The sequence below is a fragment of the Mesoplodon mirus genome (genome assembly GCF_964341445.2).
Source record: "Mesoplodon mirus genome assembly, chromosome: 5".
In the NCBI taxonomy this organism is placed as follows: Eukaryota; Metazoa; Chordata; class Mammalia; order Artiodactyla; family Ziphiidae; genus Mesoplodon; species Mesoplodon mirus.
The window spans coordinates 36,144,089-36,162,775 of NC_138980.1; the positions used below are offsets into that span (position 1 = coordinate 36,144,089).

At 54.0% G+C, this 18,687-nt stretch overlaps 1 protein-coding gene across 6 annotated transcripts in view; it reads left to right on the forward strand.

Annotated features, from left to right (window-relative positions):
- Nucleotides 1-18,687, forward strand: part of UHRF1 (ubiquitin like with PHD and ring finger domains 1) — a 32,985-nt gene that overhangs the window by 2,583 nt on the left and 11,715 nt on the right. For all 6 annotated transcript variants that reach the window (XM_082622108.1, XM_082622109.1, XM_082622107.1 and 3 more), the window contains exons 3-11: nt 7,790-8,062; nt 8,656-8,816; nt 10,952-11,167; nt 15,578-15,678; nt 15,771-15,957; nt 16,506-16,629; nt 16,721-16,828; nt 17,089-17,193; nt 18,253-18,359. In XM_082622108.1, coding sequence (XP_082478234.1) covers nt 7,790-8,062; nt 8,656-8,816; nt 10,952-11,167; nt 15,578-15,678; nt 15,771-15,957; nt 16,506-16,629; nt 16,721-16,828; nt 17,089-17,193; nt 18,253-18,359 — 1,382 coding nt within the window. The remainder of the gene's footprint in view (nt 1-7,789; nt 8,063-8,655; nt 8,817-10,951; nt 11,168-15,577; nt 15,679-15,770; nt 15,958-16,505; nt 16,630-16,720; nt 16,829-17,088; nt 17,194-18,252; nt 18,360-18,687) is intronic.

Sequence of the window (18,687 nt, forward strand, 5' to 3'; positions counted from 1 at the left end):
ATTGAAAAATAAATGCTCCCCGCCTGGCCAGGATTTTTTGGGGGCTGGGAGGATCCTGCCTGCCTCCTGGAAATGAGACCTGATGATTAATTTCTTGGGCTCGAGGCGCCCTCCGAGACCTTTAGCCTCCTTCCTGTGCGAGATACGAGGACTTGAATGTCTTAAGCATCTGAGTTAACGCGCCCTGCCTGGGGAGGGAAAGACGAGCTGGCGAACTCGGGGATTTGACCGCGGTCATGTGCGTGGCGCGGGTGGAGAAAAGGCAGGGCCGTGAGTGGAGCTCCCCTGGGATGCTGTTTCTCTCCCCTCTCCTGCAGCGGGGGCTCATTTTTGCAGCATCCAAACTGATTTCAATTTGCCTCTCAGTCTTTGTGTTCAGCAGAAGGTCCTTCCACCGAGTTTCTGAAGACCGCCTGTGGGCACTGGCTAAACAGTTCGTGGCATCATCCAAAGGCGGGTTGAATCGAGTCCTCTTAAGTACAAGGCAGTGGATATTTCTGGGTGGGCTGGGCACCGTGCATTTTAATCTTTACATTCAAAGACATGCAGAAAAGTTCAAAGAGCCATGAACACCTAAACACCTACCCATGGCTTTTAGCACTGACATTTCCCACGTTTGCTTTATCACTGCAGCTGTCTTCCTTGCCTCTATCCGTCCACCAATCCATCTTATTTTGGGGGATGCATTGCAGAGAAAGTTCCAGGCACTGGTTCACGTCACCCCCTAAACCCTTCATCATTGCCTGTCCTTAACTAGAGTACAGTGTTTGTTTGTGGTTCTTGTTTCTTTAGATGTAATTTGCATATAGTGAGAGACACGTCTTAAGTGGACTTTTTGGAGTTTTGACAAATGTCTACACTCATGTAACCAAACCGCTGTCTCCCTGCATCAGGAACATAATAGGTGATCCACATGAAGGCTTATGAAAGCCTTCGTAACGTCTGTGTGAGTTAAAAAGTGTGATGATAAGCATTGTGCCTCTAATCAGTATATCGGCGCTGAGAGACAGCTCTGAACCCTGCCTTTCTTCTCGCAGCACAGCTTTTGAAGTTCTCAGAAGGTTCCACGTTCCCACGGGACCTCTAACTGCTGCTCACCCCCTTCCCTGCGCTCACTCTGCGTTCAGCCCGCTCAGCGGGCCGATGCGTAGCCGGTTCTGTCTTCCGGGTAAGGAGGCCAGGCCTCAGCCGTGATGCAATTTCCCCAAGGTTCCGCGACCAGGAAGTGGCCCAGCCTCACAGGAGGTGTGGACAGTGCCAGGAGGGTGGGGAACAAAGGCACCCAGCAATAGCACCTTGAAGCAAGTCAGGTCTACAAACAGACTGGGCTAATCATGATAGGAAGCAGTGCAATTTCCAGCGGGTGCAAGAGAGCTGTTGTTTTTACGGAATGTTCTAGAGAGTGTTCGAGATCCTTTCCCTTCTTTTGTTTTTCCTTTATAAAGAAATGGCATCTCAGTCCAAGGTCTGCAGTGAGGTCGACGGAGCCAGTAAAGCAGAACAAGAGTTGAGTCTTTCTTCAGGATATGGGAGGGTTTCGTGGCGGCTTGCTTAGGCTGAATAGGTTGGCGGTTATGTCACTTAATTGGCGGAAATGCAGGGAGCCGAATGGGGGAAGGGACGCCAGGCGGCGGGCCCAGCCTGGGCAAAGGCAAGAGGCATCTGGCGCCTCTTTTTTTTTTTGGCTGCCCGGAAAAATAGCAGTAGCTGTCGTTTGTGGTGCCTTTAACGCAGTCAGGTACAGTGGTTGCGCTTAATCTTCCCAAGTGCCCTGGCCAAGTGTCTCTGGCCAGGGACAGTCTCTGTGCTTTCCCATCAGGTGGGGCTAATTGCGGACCCACCACATGTGCACGGTGAGAATTCAGTGAGAGTCATGGATGCAGGGATGTGCGGGGAGGGGGCTGGTGTTTGAGCTCTGCGCCTGATTCACGGTAAAGGAGCAATAAATCATTTGGTTCAGGGCCTTCCCCTGGGCACTGCTGACATCAGGGCCGGATCATCCTCCGTTGGGGGGCCGTCCTGGGCGCTGTGGGGTGTGGAGCAGCCTCCCTGGTCTAACCCACTTGATGCCAGGGGCCCTCCCCCAGTCATAAAAGATCACAAAGTCCCCAGATGTTGCCAAGTGCTCCCTGGGGGCAAAATTGTCCCCAGTTGAGAACTGATGATTTAGTAGGTAATTTACTTAAGGAAAGCAGTCTGAAAGATCAGGTGAAATGGCATCCTAGGAATGGCCTTTGGAGGGTCACTCATGTCACAGTGCCTCACCAGATGTCCCTGCTGGATTGGCTTTTCCTGAATGTCAGCCCGTTTTCCCAAAGGACAGGGTTAGGCGGCAAATAAGACAGTCTCCTCCTGGAGACCTGTCCTTCCGGCTGGGCTGCATGAGGGAGGGTCCCTTCCTCCCCACCCCCAGACCTCCTGGCTGGAGACATGCCCTCCAGGTCAGAGATTAGCAAACCCTTTCTGTTAAGGACCCAGTGGTAATGTGGGCTGTGCGGTCTGTCTGCTCACCTCTGCCATCGAAAGTCCTGAACTGAACACCGAGGGCAAATGAATGGGTGTGTTCCGATCAGGTCGTAGTAGAACTTTATTTACAAAACAGGGACAGCTGCAGGCTTCCCTGGTGGTGCAGTGGTTGAGAGTCCACCTGCGTTCGTGCCCCTGTCCAGGAAGATCCCACATGCCGCAGAGCGGCATGTGGGATGTGCTGGACCGCGTCTCTCTCCAGGGCACGGATGCTCACGCTGTTTGGACTGAGGACCCCTTTCCACTCTCCAAAGCGATAGAGGACCCCAAAGAGTGTTGTGGACGTTCACCGTGTCTTGTCGTTTTTTATCCTATTAGAAATTGGAAGCTGAGAAAAGTTCACAGCTCGAGAGAACGTGAGGGCACGTTCCCTTAGGCACAGGCTTTGGTACCCCTGCAGGATCTGGAGGCCGAAGATGGCCAGTGACATCACAATGTCACCACACGATAGATAGCCTAGGCCTTGCAGACCCCCGAAATGCCACTCCAGGGCATAGCCTCGGCTGTGGCCTGGCGGGGTCAGAGAGCAGAGTTCACTTGTCAGGACCTACCCGTGGATGGGCTGGGACGTGAAGAGAGGGTCAGAGAGGGTTGTGCCTCTGTGTAGTGTCCCCCCCGCCCCGACACCGCCACCCCGCCCTGGTGAGAAATGTGCCCCTGTGCCATGGCCGGGATCCTGCTTCGTGCCTTTTCTTCCCTCCCCTCTCTGTCCATCCATCGGTCTGTCTGGCCTGAACCCCAGGTTGCTGCGGAGGCCTGGAGGCCTAGATGGGAAGGTGTGGGCTGGGGCCATAGCCCCAGGACGGGAGGCTGCGTGGTGTCTCAATTGCTTTCTCTCCCAGCCCGGCCATCGGGCGTTACAGACCCCCCTGCCCTCCTCTGGCCGGAGGTCCGTCTCGGCCTGGAGCTCACGCGCCCTCATCGGGGGCCTGCGGTCTGGTTTACACCCTCCACTGCTCCTGATGGCCGCCTCTAAGCCTGCAGGAGAACCACCCCTTGCCAAGCCCAGGGGTGTTTATAGCCTGTGCTCTTTGCCTCTGGGCAGCAATCAGCGCCTGAAAAGTATCCCCACAAAATGCCCCGAGGGGGCAGAAAGTGAGCCGGAGGGGGCAGAAAGTGAGCCGGACGTGTCACTGTGGTGAGCTTTGAATCCAGGCTTCGGAGAGGAAGCTGTGTTGTCTAGCGGTCTCTGTGTTTTATTTCACTTTGTGCCACGCGTGTGCCCAGAATTCCCAATGTCCGGGAAGCTTCCTGATTAAAAGAGAGGGATGTGATCTAAATGCCCTGGGCGGCTTTGCCTTTACACCTGAATCTGCCTAGCAGGGTCACCTGCCCCAAACCATGTGTATATGTTTTACTACAGGCAGTTTAAGGGATTTTCACCTGGAATTTTGGTTATGCAGGATTTTAACCGCACGTTTAATTTTAATGTGAGAACCTGCAACCTCAGGTACAGCTCGCCTGTCATTCACTCTGCGCAGCTTTTATTAATGCCTGTAGCCTCAGTTGGAGTTTTAGCGTCTTAGAAGGAACCTAGACTCCGCACATTTGGTCCCCTTGCCTGGGGCCAGCCCTCCCCCCCGCACTTACCGACCGGCTGTGCACAGCTTCGGGCCAGAGCGGCACCCGACACACACCCTCTCACCATGGCAAGCGGTTGTGCGAGCGCCTTCCTGCCCACTGCGGGGCCCTTCTGGAATGTTCCAGAGGTGGTCCCAGGAAGCAGTCAGACCAGCCCGTGCATTCTGTCCTGTAGGCAGAGCCCGGGGCCAGCCTGGCCCAGCGCGTGGCCCCTTCCGTACCCAGCCCACCCTGCTTGTGCCTCTATCCTCTGTGCCCTTGCACTGGGAGGGGGAGTGTGTGTGTGTGCGGGTGTGCGGGTGTGAGTGCCTCTTGTCTCTCTGGCTCTCAGACCCGTCACAGACGTGTGGGGCTGGCATCGTGGGTAGAAAATGCCGGGAGAGAGGAGACGATTGGGTATGCAACCCGGCTCCTCCACGGCTCCCTCAGGATTCCTCCCCCCCCCCCCCCCCCCCCCCCCATCTTTAGCCGCAGGTCCTTGGCCCGGTCCTGACCACCGCTGCTCCCCGCTGCTCCCTGCACAGCCCCGCTGCCATTCTGGTGCATTCCGCTTCCCCCCTTTGCTCTGCTGCCCCATCTCCTGCTTGATCTCCGTTCCAGTGCTCCTTGCAAAACAGAAGCCCGACCGCGCTCCCTCCCTGGCCCCGGCTCTCCCCTCCACGGCGCCCCCACCCCACCCCCCGCCCCGTCTGGGTGCTTCCGTTTATTTCCCACTCTCTGAAACCATCCTCCCTCCCTTGACGTGTGTGGTAGACGCATCTACTTTCCTGCGTTTAACTGTCACACGCAGCTGTGTAACATGCCTTGGTAGGAATGAGTTACGGTTTTGCTTGCAAACGATGCTGCCGTGAGCATAGTGGGCGCTGGGCTACCTGTCCCTCCGGTGCCCACCTGAGGGCCTCTAGCTCAGTGGTTCTCACCAGGGGCCGTGCGGCCCCGCTGGTGACACTGGGCGGTGTCTGGGGACGTCTGTGGTTGTCACGACTGGGAGGCTGCTCCTGGCATCGAGTGGATGGGGCCAGGGAGGCTGCTCCACACCCCATGGTGCACAGGATGGCCCCACACAGAGGATGACCGGCCCCGAATGTCCACAGTGCTGAGGGGTGTCTCCCTAGCTGTGGAGGCACTGGGCACCGGGTGCCTGCATCCTGTCATCGTTTTTAATGACATTTGGTTTACTCTGCTGGTTTCCTTATGATAGTGGTGCTGGAGACACTTGTCTTTCTCCATCTATTTTATTTTGTCCATCTATTTTTTTTTTTTTTTTTAGAAATTAACAAACTTCATATTTTTAGAGCAGTTTTAGGTTCACAGCAGAATTAAGAGGAAGGTACAGAGATTGCCCATATACCCCCTGCCCTGCCCGCCCCCCCGCCCACTGTGCACACCTGTCTCTCACCAGATGGTGCATTTGGTATAACTGATAAACCTATGTTGACGTATTAACATCACCCAGAGTCCATAGATTACATTTGGGTTCACTCTTGGTGTTGTACACTCTATGGGTTTGGACAAATGTGTAATGATGTGTATCCGTTATGGTGTCATAGAGAATAGTGTCACTGCCCTAAAAAGCCTCTGGGTTTCGCCTGTTCGTCCCTCCCTCCCTCCCTCCCTTTACCTCCTGGCTGCCGCTCATCCTTTTAATGTCTCCATAGTCGTGCCTCTTCCAGAACGTCTTATAGTTGGCATCATACAGTCTGTAGCCTTTTCAAATTCTTCTTAAAAAAAAAATCTTTATTGGGATATAATTTGCATACCATACAATGTACCCATTTAAAGTGTGCAATTCACTGGTTTTCAGCGTATTCACGGGGCCTTGAACCATCACCACAGTCAATTTGGGGACATTTGCATCACCTTCAAAGAAAGTCCTGTGCCGTTTATTGATCACTCCCTTACCCCCCCCCCCCCCGCCCCAGCCCGTGGCCACCGCGAATCCAATTTCTGTTTGATTCCTCTAGGGACATCCTATCCGTGGATTCTGGCAGTATTTGGCCTTTGGTGTCTGGCTTCTGTCTCTGAGCATCGTGTTCTCAAGGTCCATCCACAGTGTAGCAAGTGTCAGTGCTTCACCCCTTTTTAGGGAGGATGGCCACACTGTGTTGATCCATTCGTCCGTCAATGGGTTGCTCCACCCTTGGTCTTCTGTGCTGTCATGCTGCTGTGACCACACGTGTCATCTCTCCCCGCTGTCACGGCTGTCCTGGGTCGGCCCCCTGTTGGAGGGCTGGCGCTTTCTCACTCCCTGGCCCCCTCTGACATCTGGGCAGTGGTGGGCACATTGGAGGCTCTTGCTGGGCTCCAGGTAAACAGGTAGCGTGGGCCCGGATGTCCAGGGTGGGCTTTGGAGGGACCCTGGTGGCCCCTGCAGCTGCAGCCAAGTGTTGGTGTGTTCAGATGTGCCTTTCTCCAGAAGAGGGGTCAATCAGCCATCTGATTCTCAGGTTAGCAATGAATAAGATGAATAAGGATTAACAGCTACTGCAGCGAGTGCCCTGGAACTTGTCTTCCCTGTGACCCCGGGTGCTGTTTGCATATTAATGGCAATCAGCCCTTTGAACCACCAGCTTTGGGTTAAAAAGTGGGAAGGAGGGAAAGTCGATCTTTTGTGTGTTCTTCCTTCCTTTAGGGCACCGCTTCTGAGCCAGGTTGTTCTGCCTGGGGACACTGGGTGATGTCTGAGGCCATCAGTTGGTGGTCACGACTGGGGTGGGGGGGTGCTCCCAGCATCCAGGGGGTGGGGCAGGGGTGCTGCTCAGCCTTCACCCTCTGCGGTGTCCATGAGGGCCCCCCCCCCAACATAGAGTGATCACCAGAGGTCAGCAGAGCCTGCCTTAGGGTCTTCTGGAGGCTGAGGGTCCTCGTTGGGTGTTGGTAGAGTGCCCTGGGGCAGTTTCTAATAAAAGCCCCAGTACAAAGACTTTTGTGTCCTAGGGGCGCCCTAGAGATGTAGCTCAGAAGACAAACTCCTTCACACACCTGATGAGTCACGCCTGGTGCAGATTGTAGAGCCCTGCCGGCTCCCCGGCTCCCCAGCTCCCCATCAGCCAGTGACTAGTGTGGGTGGAATTCATTAGCACAAAGGAGTTAATAGAGAGGCGGCCTGAGTGGATGAGGTTGGAGCTAGAGCCTTATAAGGCACCTGATGGATGTCACGGGGCACCCACCCTTTGGTTCACGCAGGCCAGCTTCCCCCGCCTCGCCCTCCCTGGCACTGCAAACATCAGGGCAGGTCATTCTCTGTGGGGGCCGTCCTGGGGATCCTTAGTGCCCCCAACCCCGTCATGACAACCAAAAATGTCCCTAAGGCATCGCCCAACGTCCCCTGGGGGCAGGATCACCCTCGATTGAGAGCCAGGGGTACAGGTGATGCGTGTTTACTGTAACAGAAGTTCCAGAGCACATAAAGTATTAACACCACCCCTGATACCCGATGCGTAGCCACGGCACAGCGGGGTTAGGCGGTGTGCTCCCGGGCAACGTTCCCCGACTGGCAGCAGCCGTCCTCACTTGAGAGGGCCTGGGGACCCTGAGGAAGGGGTCAGTGGGCACCCCGGGGCGTGGGCAGGCTTCACTTGCCGGTGGTCTGTTCCAGGGCGGGGCCTCCGCGAGGGCTGGTGCGGTCCTTCGCCCATGGTGAGCTCTCTGTGTCTGCTGACCTAGTCCCGTGTCCCTGCAGATGGAGGACGGCCACACGCTGTTTGACTACGACGTCCGCCTGAATGACACCATCCAGCTGCTGGTCCGGCAGAGCCTCGTGCTGCCTGCCCCCAGCGGCGGTGGCACCGGTGGCAGCAAGGAGAGGGACTCTGAACTCTCCGACACGGACTCCGGCTGCTGCCTGGCCCAGAGCGAGTCTGACAAGTCCTCCAACAGTGGCGAGGCCGCGGCCGAGCCGGAAGGGAAGGCCGACGAGGATGAGTGGGATGAGACGGAGCTGGGCCTCTACAAGGTGGGGCTCCTGCGGAGGCTGGGGTCGGTGTGCTCCGCCCGGTTGGCGTCTGTACCCCGGGAGCTCCCCCCCAGCCCTCCGTCCCCGAGGCTGGGCACCCCTGTCCTGTTGTGACCATCTCCCCAGGGTTCCTTGGCGGAAACATAGGTACTCAGGGATTCCTTCGTAACCCCTAAAGTAGAATCCCATGTCCGGGCCTGTGGGTGTCTTCCCTGTGGTCCTCGCAGGGGCTGACAAAGTCCTCATCCGCTGCCATCCTCCCCCTAAGATGATGGCGTTTCACGGAAGGATCTGGATTCCCAGCTTCTGTGGAAAGATGGGCAGCTCTGGCCTCCCTGGGCCACGCAGCAGGGGTGCTCTGCCCCCAGGGACACTGGGCGGTGCCTGGGGACATCTGTGGTTTTCATGACTGGGGGTCGCCTGGCATCGAGTGGGTGGGCCCGGGACCGCCTCCCTCTGGAGAACGACCCAGGCCCCGTGTCCTCAGTGCCACAGTGAGAAGCATCCGGGCCCAGGAACCAAAGCAGGCTCTTGGCGGTTTGCTCGTCAGGCATCCCTACCCTGGGCCGAGTGAGAGCTCTCTGCCCCCGCAGGCTGGCGAGTACGTGGACGCGAGGGACACGAACATGGGCGCGTGGTTTGAGGCCAAGGTCATCAGGGTGACGAGGAAGGTGCCGGCCCAGGATGAGCCCTGCAGCTCCACCTCCAGCCCGAAGCCGGAGGACAACATCGTCTATCATGTGAAATACGACGAGTGAGTATCTGCGGGGCAGGGGGGCCTGGGGTGGCGGCTCCATGGATGTGGGACCTGGAGTTTGGAACTGCCTTGGAGGTGATGATCGGGATCCAAGACCCCACCCTCGTGCTCCCAAAGCACACAGAGGCCCCCCCACCCTGAGGACCAGCATCGGGGGGACCTCGTCGGAGAACCCTGCCCAGTCGTCTCCTCAGGGTTGCAGTCTCCCTGTTTCCTGTGCCATCTTCTTCATACCACATAGCACTGTGTGAAACCATCTTCGGTGTCCTCTCTCTCCTTCGCCGGAATACACAGTACTTATGGGGCACTCACTGTGTGCCAGGCCCTGCGATAGGCATGGGGGATTCCTGTCTGTGAACGCAGAGGGTGTCTGAGTGGGCTCTGGCAGCTGTAACAACATACCGTAGCACAGGCTGAGTGGCTTCAACCTCAGACGTTTATTTTCTCACGGTTCTGGAGGCTGAGAGTCCCAAGATCAGTGTGCTGTCAGGGTTAGTTTCCGGTGAGGGCTCTCTTCCTGGCTTGTAGACGGCTGTCTTCTCACTGCATCCTCACATGGCCTTTTCTCTGTGTGCACGGGGAGAGAGAGAGAGAGAGAGAGAGAGCTAGCGAGCTCTGGTATCTTTTCCTCCTCTGATCCTCTGATAAGGACACCAATCCCCTTAGATTAGGGCCCTGCCTTTTTTACCTCATTTAACTTTGATGACACCCCCTAAAGGCCCTGTCTCCATATACAGTCACATTGGGTGTTAGGGCTTCAGTGTATGAATTTGGGGGATACAGTTCAGTACCTAACAGAGGGCAAGCATGTCTGCCTACAGGGAGCTCACATTCTGTGGTTCTCTGCTCGGTCCCTGCTGTCTACATCGGTTTCTGGCACATCCTAAGCTTAAATCGAAGAATTATGGGAGTAATTGGATGAGCGAATCACAGTTTTTGCAACATTCCCATCCTCTTGGTCAGGGGTTGCAAACTCTAGTTCTCAGACCAAATCTGGCCCACAGCCTGTTTTTGTAAATAAAGCTTTATTGAAACACACCAATACCCATTCGTTTACACCTTGTCTGTGACTGCTCTCGTGGTAATAGCAGCCGAGTTGAATATTCACAACAGACACCTACCGATGACAAAGCCGAAAATATTGACTGTCTGGTCCTTCACAGGAAAAGCTGGGCAGCCCTTGTACTTGGTGGTTTATTAGCAAAAATAATGAGTACCAGGCTATAGAGCTAGTCTCAATAGATTTGGGGTTGTCCCCCTCACAGCTGAGGCTTAACTCTGTTGCTAATAGAATATGCTACTTTTAGCTCAATTATTTTATGCCTTTTTTGAGGCTGCTGGAATATTCCTGCGTATCCAGAATAATGACTTCCTATCATTTTCTAATCTCTAGTATGTTGTATTTACATAAACGAAATAATGTACCTCCCTCTACAAACGTCACTTTCAACACACGTATGTGGAAGAAGTTGAGTTCTCCCCCCCCGCATTTCCTGCTCTCTCAGTTCCCGATGGCTGCTGTAATAAAGTACCACTAACATTGCTCTGGCAGCTTTATTCTCTCAGTCCTGGAGGCCAGAAGTCCAAAACTGAGGTGGTGACAGGGCTGTGAATCTTCTGGAACCTGACGGGGAGAATCCTTGCTGCCTCTTCCAGCTTCTGGTGGGACCGGCAGTCCTTGGCATGTGGCCACATCCCGCCAGCCTCTGCCTCCTCTTCCTGTGTCGTTCTCCTCTGTCTGCGTCTCATCCTCTCTTCTTGTAAGGACATCAGTCACTAGGTTTAGGGCCACTCTATTAGGACGTCATCTGAACTCCTTATATCTGCAACGACCCTATTTCCAAATTAGGTCCCACTCCAAGGTGCCAGGGGTTGGAATCATAACATAGGTTTTTAGAGGATGTAGTTCAACCCACAACACCTTCTGTAATTGGAACGTGTCATTCTAGCTGTGTGTTTTTGACACCAGCAAATGAGATCATGGGGAGGGGGCTTTCCAGGCTGCTGTGATGAGCACAACCCAAACCTGTATACCAGGCGGCCCTCTCTGCCTGGCTTCTCTCTCTCGTCAAGGGAGTGAGGTCCCCTGGCACCTGGGGTCTGAGCGTGGGGCTTTCCCCCCCCTCCCCCAGCTACCCGGAGAACGGAGTGGTGCAGATGAACTCACGGAACGTCCGGGCTCGCGCCCGACACATCATCAAATGGCAGGACCTGGAGGTGGGCCAGATGGTCATGGTCAACTACAACCCTGACAACCCCAAGGATCGCGGCTTCTGGTACGACGCGGAGATCCTGCGGAAACGTGAGACCCGGACGGTGCGGGAGCTGCACGCCAACGTCAGGATCGGGTGAGTCAGTGCCTGCCGGCCTCTGCCTGGCCTCCACCCAGCCTCTGCCTGGCCTCCGCCTGGTCTCTGCCTCCTCTCTGGGTCTCCACGCCCCACCTGCTCACCCCGCCTAGGGGGCTGTCTCTGGGCCCCAGGCAGAGATTTCAAGCTTCCTTGTTCTCTTTTTTTTTTTTTTTGCCATATGCGGGCCTCTCACTGTCGTGGCCTCTCCCGTTGCGGAGCACAGGCTCCGGACGCGCAGGCTCAGCGGCCATGGCTCACGGGCCCAGCCACTCCGCGGCATGTGGGATCTTCCCGGACCGGGGCACGAACCCGTGTCCCCTGCATTGGCAGGCGGACTCTCAACCACTGTGCCACCAGGGAAGCCCTTCCTTGTTCTTTTTTGTTTGTCGTTTTGAATTTGGCAAACAGGTGAAAAGTCTAAAAGGGGCAAAATTCAGAAAGTACTGAAGGCCACACAGTTAATATTCTCCCTTCTCTTCTGTCCCCTGGTCACCTGGTTCTCCTCTTTCTGGAGACATGATGGTTCCCGGCACCTTCCAGGGCTACTCTGTGCACAAACAGGCGTGAACGTACACCGAACTACATACACCCACATGGAGGTGCCCTTCACATCAGGAATCAGCAGGCTGCTGGCCGCAGGCTGGAGCCGGCCCCGCCCCTGATTGGCAAATAAAGTTTTATTGGCACCAGGCCACGCCCATCTGTTCACTGAATCACTGTGGCTGCTCAGTGTTAGAAGGATACCGAGAGGACAGCTGGGTAACTGTGAAACAAACCGTGTGGCCCACAAAGCCGATAATATTTACCATCTGGCCCTTTGCAGAAAATGTTTGCTGAGCCCTGTTCTTCCTTGCCTCTGCGTGTGTAGAAAACTTACCATCTTACCCGTTTTTAAGTGCACAGCTTGATGGCATTAAGTACATATGTATTGCTGGACAACCATCCCCACCATCCATCTCCAGAACTTTCTCATCTTCCCAAACTGAAACTCTGTCCCCAGGAAACACTGACTCCCCAGCCCCTCCCCCAGCCCCCAGCCCCCACCATCTACTTCCTGTCTCTATGGATGTGATGACTCTAGGCACCTCCTATGAGTGGGATCACACAGGACTTGTCCTTTTGTGTCTGGCTTTTTTCACCGAGTATAATGTTCTCAAGGCTCATCCATGTTTCGTGATGAACGTCTTTTTTGGTGGCTGAGTAATACTCCATTGTATGTATTGTATATAGACGTGATTACTGGGGCAACAGTGTCCTGAGCATAGGTACAGCAAGTGCAAAGGCCCTGGGGCAGGACCATTCCTGGTGCATTTGTGGCATTGCGAGGAGGCCAGTGGGCTGGAGTGGAGGGAGAGAAGGGAGGAAGGAAGCATTCAGGGCATGGCCGGGAGTGGTGTGGAACTGGTGGTGTGTATTCTCTGTTGCTGGCAGCCATCAGAGCTGAAAGCACTGGAGCCACAGGCTTCGACCTATGATTAGGAATCATCACTCGGGCAGCCGAGCTGGGAATGGACTGCAGGGGGCAGCATAGCGGCAGGGAGACCAGGGAGGAGGCCGATAGGGGCGTTGAGGGGCAAGGGCCCAGGGCTCGGCCCTGGTACAGTGATGTGATTGTTAAGAAGTAACCTGCTTTTTGTTTTGTTTCTTTTTTATGTTTTCTTGTTTTCCATTTCTTTGATTTCTGCTCTTTTTTTTCCTTTAATATTTTTATTTATGTAGTTAGTTAGTTATGGCTGCAGCATGTGGGATCTTAGCTTCCCGACCAGGGATCGAACCCATGCCCCCTGCAGTGCAAGTGCGGAGTCCTAACCACTGGACTGGACCGGACCACCAGGGAATTCCCTGGTCTCATCTTTGTAATTTTCTCCCTTCTCCTTTCTTTGGGTTGATTTTGCTTTTCTTTTTCTAGTTTTTTTTTTTTCTTTGAGGTAGCAACTTAGATTATTGTAGGTCTGCTATAAACATTTATTTATTTATTTATTTTTAAACATTTATTTATTTATTTTGGCGGTGCTGGGTCTTAGTTGTGGCATGCGGGATCGTTTAGTTGTGGCGTGCGGACTTCTTAGTTGCGGCCTGTGGACTCTTAGTTGTGGCATGCGTGTGGGATCTAGTTCCCTGACCAGGGATCGAACCTGTGCCCCCTGCAGTGGAAGCCAGAGTCTTAACTACTGGACCGCCAGGGAAGTCCCACTTGGCATACATTATTGACCCTTGAACAACTCGGGGGTTACAGATGCTGACCCCTGTGCAGTTAATAAGAACCTGAGCATTAACTTACAGTCTGCCTTCCATCTCTGCGGTTCATTGTATCCGTGGTTCCGCATCTGAGGATTCAACCGACTGGGGATTGTGTGGTACTGCCATATTTACTATTGAAAAAAATCTGCCTATAACTGGATTCGTGCAGTTCAAATTCATGTTGGTCAAGGGTCAGTTGTATTTAGACCATTTACATTTAAGGTAATTATTAGTATGTTAGGGCTTGAGCCTGGCATTTTGTTATTTGTTTTCTATTTGTTTTCTCTGTTTCTTTTTCCTGTTGCTCTTTTTCTGTCCTTCCTGTGGGTTATGTAAGCATTTTTTAGGAGTTTATCTTGATTTATTGATGGTCTTTTGGAGTGTATTGCTTTATACGGTTTTCTTAGTGGTTTCTCTGGATTTTCCCATATAAACGTGTGACATACTGGTATCTCTTTTCCCACTTTGAGGGAAGTGTGGAAATCTTTCTTCCATTCACATTCCTTTATAGTCACTGTCTTGAGCATCAGATGGTGTTACGGTTTTTATTTCAATCATCATATATGATTTAGAAAAGCTGTAAGGAGCATAATTTATTGTATGGACCCATATTTCTGCTCTTTCTATTCTTTCTTCCTTCTTTTTCCTCCAAGACGCTTTCCTTTTTAATTTCCTATCTATTTGAAGAACTTCCTTCATTATTCTATAAAGGTGTGTTGGCTAGCAATGAATTCTTTTAATTTTCCTTCATCTGAGATTATGACCACCGCCGTTATATTGAAGTAACTCCCAAGCATCGACTCATTGTATCTGTTAATATTTTCAAGTATATTTCTTCAAAATGACTCTTTTAAAGGGACATAGTTTTAATGCTATTATTACAACATAAAAATTAACTAATTTCTTAACATATAGCCAGTCATTGTTCAGCCTTCCAATTAGCTCACTCTTTTTTAAAATTATTTGTTTAAGATCTAAGTAATGTCCACAGATTTCAGTTAGGTTGGCAGATATTTCTCTCTTTTTTAAAAAAATTTATTTATTTTATTTTTGGCTGCGTTGGGTCTTCACTGCTGTGCGCGGGCTTTTCTCTGGTTGCAGCGAGCACGGGCTTCTCACCGTGGTGGCCTCTATGGTTGCAGAGCACGGGCTCTAGGCACGCGGGCCTCGGTAGTTGTGGCTCGCGGGCTCTAGAGCACAGGCTCAGTAGTTGTGGTGCATGGGCTTAGTTGCTCTGCGGCATGTGGGATCCTTCCGGACCAGGGCTCAAACCCTTGTCCCCTGCATTGGCAGGCGTACTAATTTATTTGTTGGGGAAGCCTGGTTGTTTGTCCCACAGAATCTGCACAGTCTGGATTTCCCACCGGCATCCTCACAGTGTCATTTCCTCTGTTCCTCTGTCCCTGTGTTTCCTGTGAACTGGTGGGTAGATCTGGACCTTCCCATCTGGCTTCACAGCCACGAGCCACACGTGCTGCCTAGCCCTTGAAATGTGGCCAGGACACATTAAGATGCGTCGTGAGTGTAAAATGCACAATGGATTTCAAAGATTTAGCGCTGAAAAAGAATGCAAACTAGCTTGTTAATAATTCCTTAATGTTCATTACATGTTGAAATGATATTTTGTATACATTGGGTTACATAAAACATCCTCAAATTGATTCCATCTGCTTTTACTTTTTGAATGTGGTTCTCAGACAGTGTGAAATTATACACCTGACTTGCATTTGCTTTCCCTAGATGGTTGCCGATGATGTAGGTGGTGGGATGATCTGATGGAGGTGGTGAGATGATCCCTGGGGTCGTTTTAACTTAGAGGAGATTTTGTATTTTGATCAGGCCTTACTTTATTGCTTTTGCCTGTTGGGCCTTGTTAAATGGGCCTTGTCTACCCGCAGGTTAGAAATGATTCTCTCAAATGCATCGCGTGATGAAACTCTGGTTTGTCTGTTGTTTTCACCTTGTTCCTGATTTGGTAGGACTTGAATTTGCAAGGGGAGTAGCTAATCGAGTTCACAGTGCCCTGCAAAAGCCTCTTCTCTGATGCAATTAGAGGCGGAGCTGTTCACGGGCTCTGAGAACTGTGTTGACGTGGCGAAGTCTTCTCGGGCGGGCGCTTTGGCAGGGCCGGCCCCGTGGGATGTCCTAACGGCCCGTCTCTCACAGGGACGATTCTCTCAACGACTGTCGGATCATCTTTGTGGACGAGGTTTTCAAGATTGAACGCCCTGGCGAGGGGAACCCCATGGTGGAAAACCCGACAAGAAGTGAGTTCCGATCCCGCCCCTCTGCGGTGGGCGGGCAGGGCGCCCAGTGTGGTGGGGTCTTGCCCGAACTGACCCCATCCTCCTGTGTCCAGGGAAGAGCGGGCCCTCCTGCAAGCACTGCAAGGACGATGAGCGGAAGCCGTGCCGCATGTGCGCCTGCCACCTGTGCGGGGGCAAGCAGGACCCCGACAAGCAGCTGCTGTGCGACGAGTGCGACATGGCCTTCCACACGTACTGCCTGTGCCCGCCGCTCAGCAGCATCCCCACCGAGGAGGAGTGGTGAGTGCCCGGAGGCTGCCGGTGACCACGCGATGACGGTGGGGGGCGGGTGCGAGGCCTGGGCCCTGGCTCCCTGCAGGGAGGAGGCAAGGCGGGCAGGAACGCAGTGGGTGTCCCCGGCGCTGGAGGGGACGGTTGTGACGCTCGGCTGTGGTCTGAGGACCCCGACCTGCTAACGGCAGTGGCTGTCGTTTGCACTGTCCCCTCCCCGTGGAGATGGGGAAACGGAGTCCACGGCAGGGAGCAGGTGCCGTCGAGCTGCCCTGTGTGTTTGCCACGTGCCGGCTGGACTTGGCCTCACTGTGGGAGGCACTGCCGTTACCAGCGGGAGGCGGTCAGGGTCCGCCGTCCACCACGGGCGCCACCCGCCACACGCGGCTACTTCAGATGTGGTCCGTGTGACCGAGGAACTCGCTTTCTTATGTCACGCTCGTGGATTCCGGTCTCGGACGCACAGGACGGCAGGGGGCCGGAAGGAGGTGGCCGTGCCGTCACGGGCAGAGGGGCCGTGCCGTCACGGGCAGAGGGTGACGTCCCTGTGGTCGCAGGTACTGCCCCGAGTGCCGGATCGACTCCAGCGAGGTGGTGCAGGCAGGCGAGAAGCTGAAGGAGAGTAAGAAGAAGGCGAAGATGGCGTCGGCCACGTCGTCCTCGCAGCGGGACTGGGGCAAGGTGAGGGGGCCCCGCACCCCGTGCGCCCCTGCCGCCCCCCACGCCCCCGCGACCGTTCACGCTGCTCTCCCCTCTGTTTTGGAATGGACAGGGCATGGCGTGCGTGGGCCGCACCAAGGAGTGCACCATCGTGCCGTCCAACCACTTTGGCCCCATCCCAGGCATCCCCGTGGGCACCATGTGGAGGTTCAGAGTCCAGGTACCTGCAGACGTCGGGCCCCGGCCTTCCAGGAGCCCCTCCACTGGGGAGGGCTGTCCCAAGGGCAGGAGGCTGGGGATTCACGCCAGGTCCTTCCCTGGTGTGTCCAGGACTTGGTCTCTCGGGGGCAGAGGTTCTCATAACAGGAGCGATGCTTTAAGTGGAAGAGTCAGGCGCTGGCTCCAAAGGCAGGAGCGAGGAGGGCCGTCGAGCAGCGGCTGGTCCAGGAGGTGCCGCTTATTTCTCGGTGGTGTTCACAGGTCAGCGAGTCTGGGGTCCATCGACCTCACGTGGCAGGCATCCATGGCCGGAGCAACGATGGGGCGTACTCCCTGGTCCTGGCTGGAGGGTATGAGGATGATGTGGTGAGTGTGGGAAGCTGGTTTTGCTTTTATGTAATTGTGGCAAATACTCAGTGTAAAACTGAACCATCTTAATTATTTTTAAGAGCACAGCTCAGTGGCATTAAGCACATTCACACTGTCATGCAACCATCCCCACTGTCATCTCCAGAACTTTCCCAAACTGAGACTCTGTCCCCAGGAAATGCTGACTCTCCATTCCCTCCCCCAGCCCCTGTCCTTACCATCTACTTCCTGTCTCTGTGGATCTGATTTCTCTAGGGACCTCCTGTGAGTGGGATCACAGTATTCGTCCTTTTGTGTCTGGATTATCTCACTGAGCATCATGTCCTCAAGGTCCATCCACGGTGTAGCGTGTCAGAATCTCCTTCCTTTTTTTTTTTTTTTTTTTTTTTTTGAGGTACGCGGGCCTCTCACTGTTGTGGCCTCTCCCGTTGCGGAGCACAGGCTCCGGACGCGCAGGCTCAGCGGCCATGGCTCACGGGCCCAGCCGCTCCGCGGCACGTGGGATCTTCCCGGACCAGGGCACGAACCCATGTCCCCTGCATCGGCAGGCGGACTCTCAACCACTGCGCCACCAGGGAAGCCCTCTCCTTCCCTTTTAAGGCTTAACAATATTCCAGTGTGTGGACGGACCACATTTTTGTTTATCCAGTCATGCATCAGCGGATGCCTGGGTTGTTTCCACATTTTAGCTACTGTGAGGAATGCTATGAACCTGGATCTGCAAAAATCTCTTTAAGTCCCTGTTTTCAGTTCTTCTGGGTATAAAGAAGTGCAATTGCCGGATCACATGGTGATTCTGTTTTTAGTTTGTTGAGGAACCTCCATACCGTTTTCCACAGCAGCTGTACCATTTTCCATCCCCACCAGCTGTGCACAGGGTTCCAGTTTCTCCACATTGTCACCGACACTTGTTATTATCTGTGTCTTTGGTAGTTGATCCTGACATCCTGATTCTTTGACGGTTGACATCCTGACGGGTGTGTGTGGGTTTGTTTTGAGTGGGTCTCTCCTCTCCTCTGCGCGGAGGGTTCAGCTTGCCCTCCGTATCTGTTTCAGGACCACGGGAACTCGTTCACATACACAGGTAGCGGTGGACGAGACCTTTCCGGTAACAAGCGGACTGCAGAACAGTCCTGTGATCAGAAACTCACCAACACCAACAGGTTTGCAGAATCGAGTGTTCCTATTTCTTCACCAGCACATGTCTGTCTGCCTTGTCCTCTGGTGGCTTCACAGGGGAGGGAATGGGTCCCGTTTGGGGCTTTCATGTGCAGGAAGTTAGATTCCCATTAACAGTGTGATGGAACGTAGGGACCACGAATGTCCATCTCTTCCCTACTCTGTCCACCTGTGAGTCATTCAGATGCACTGAAGCAAACTTTTCCCCCAAAAGGCCAGATAGTAAACGTATTTGGCTTTGCGGGCCGCACGGTCTCTGTGGCAACCACTCAACTCTGCCGTCATAGCATGTGAGCAGCCACAGAGCACATG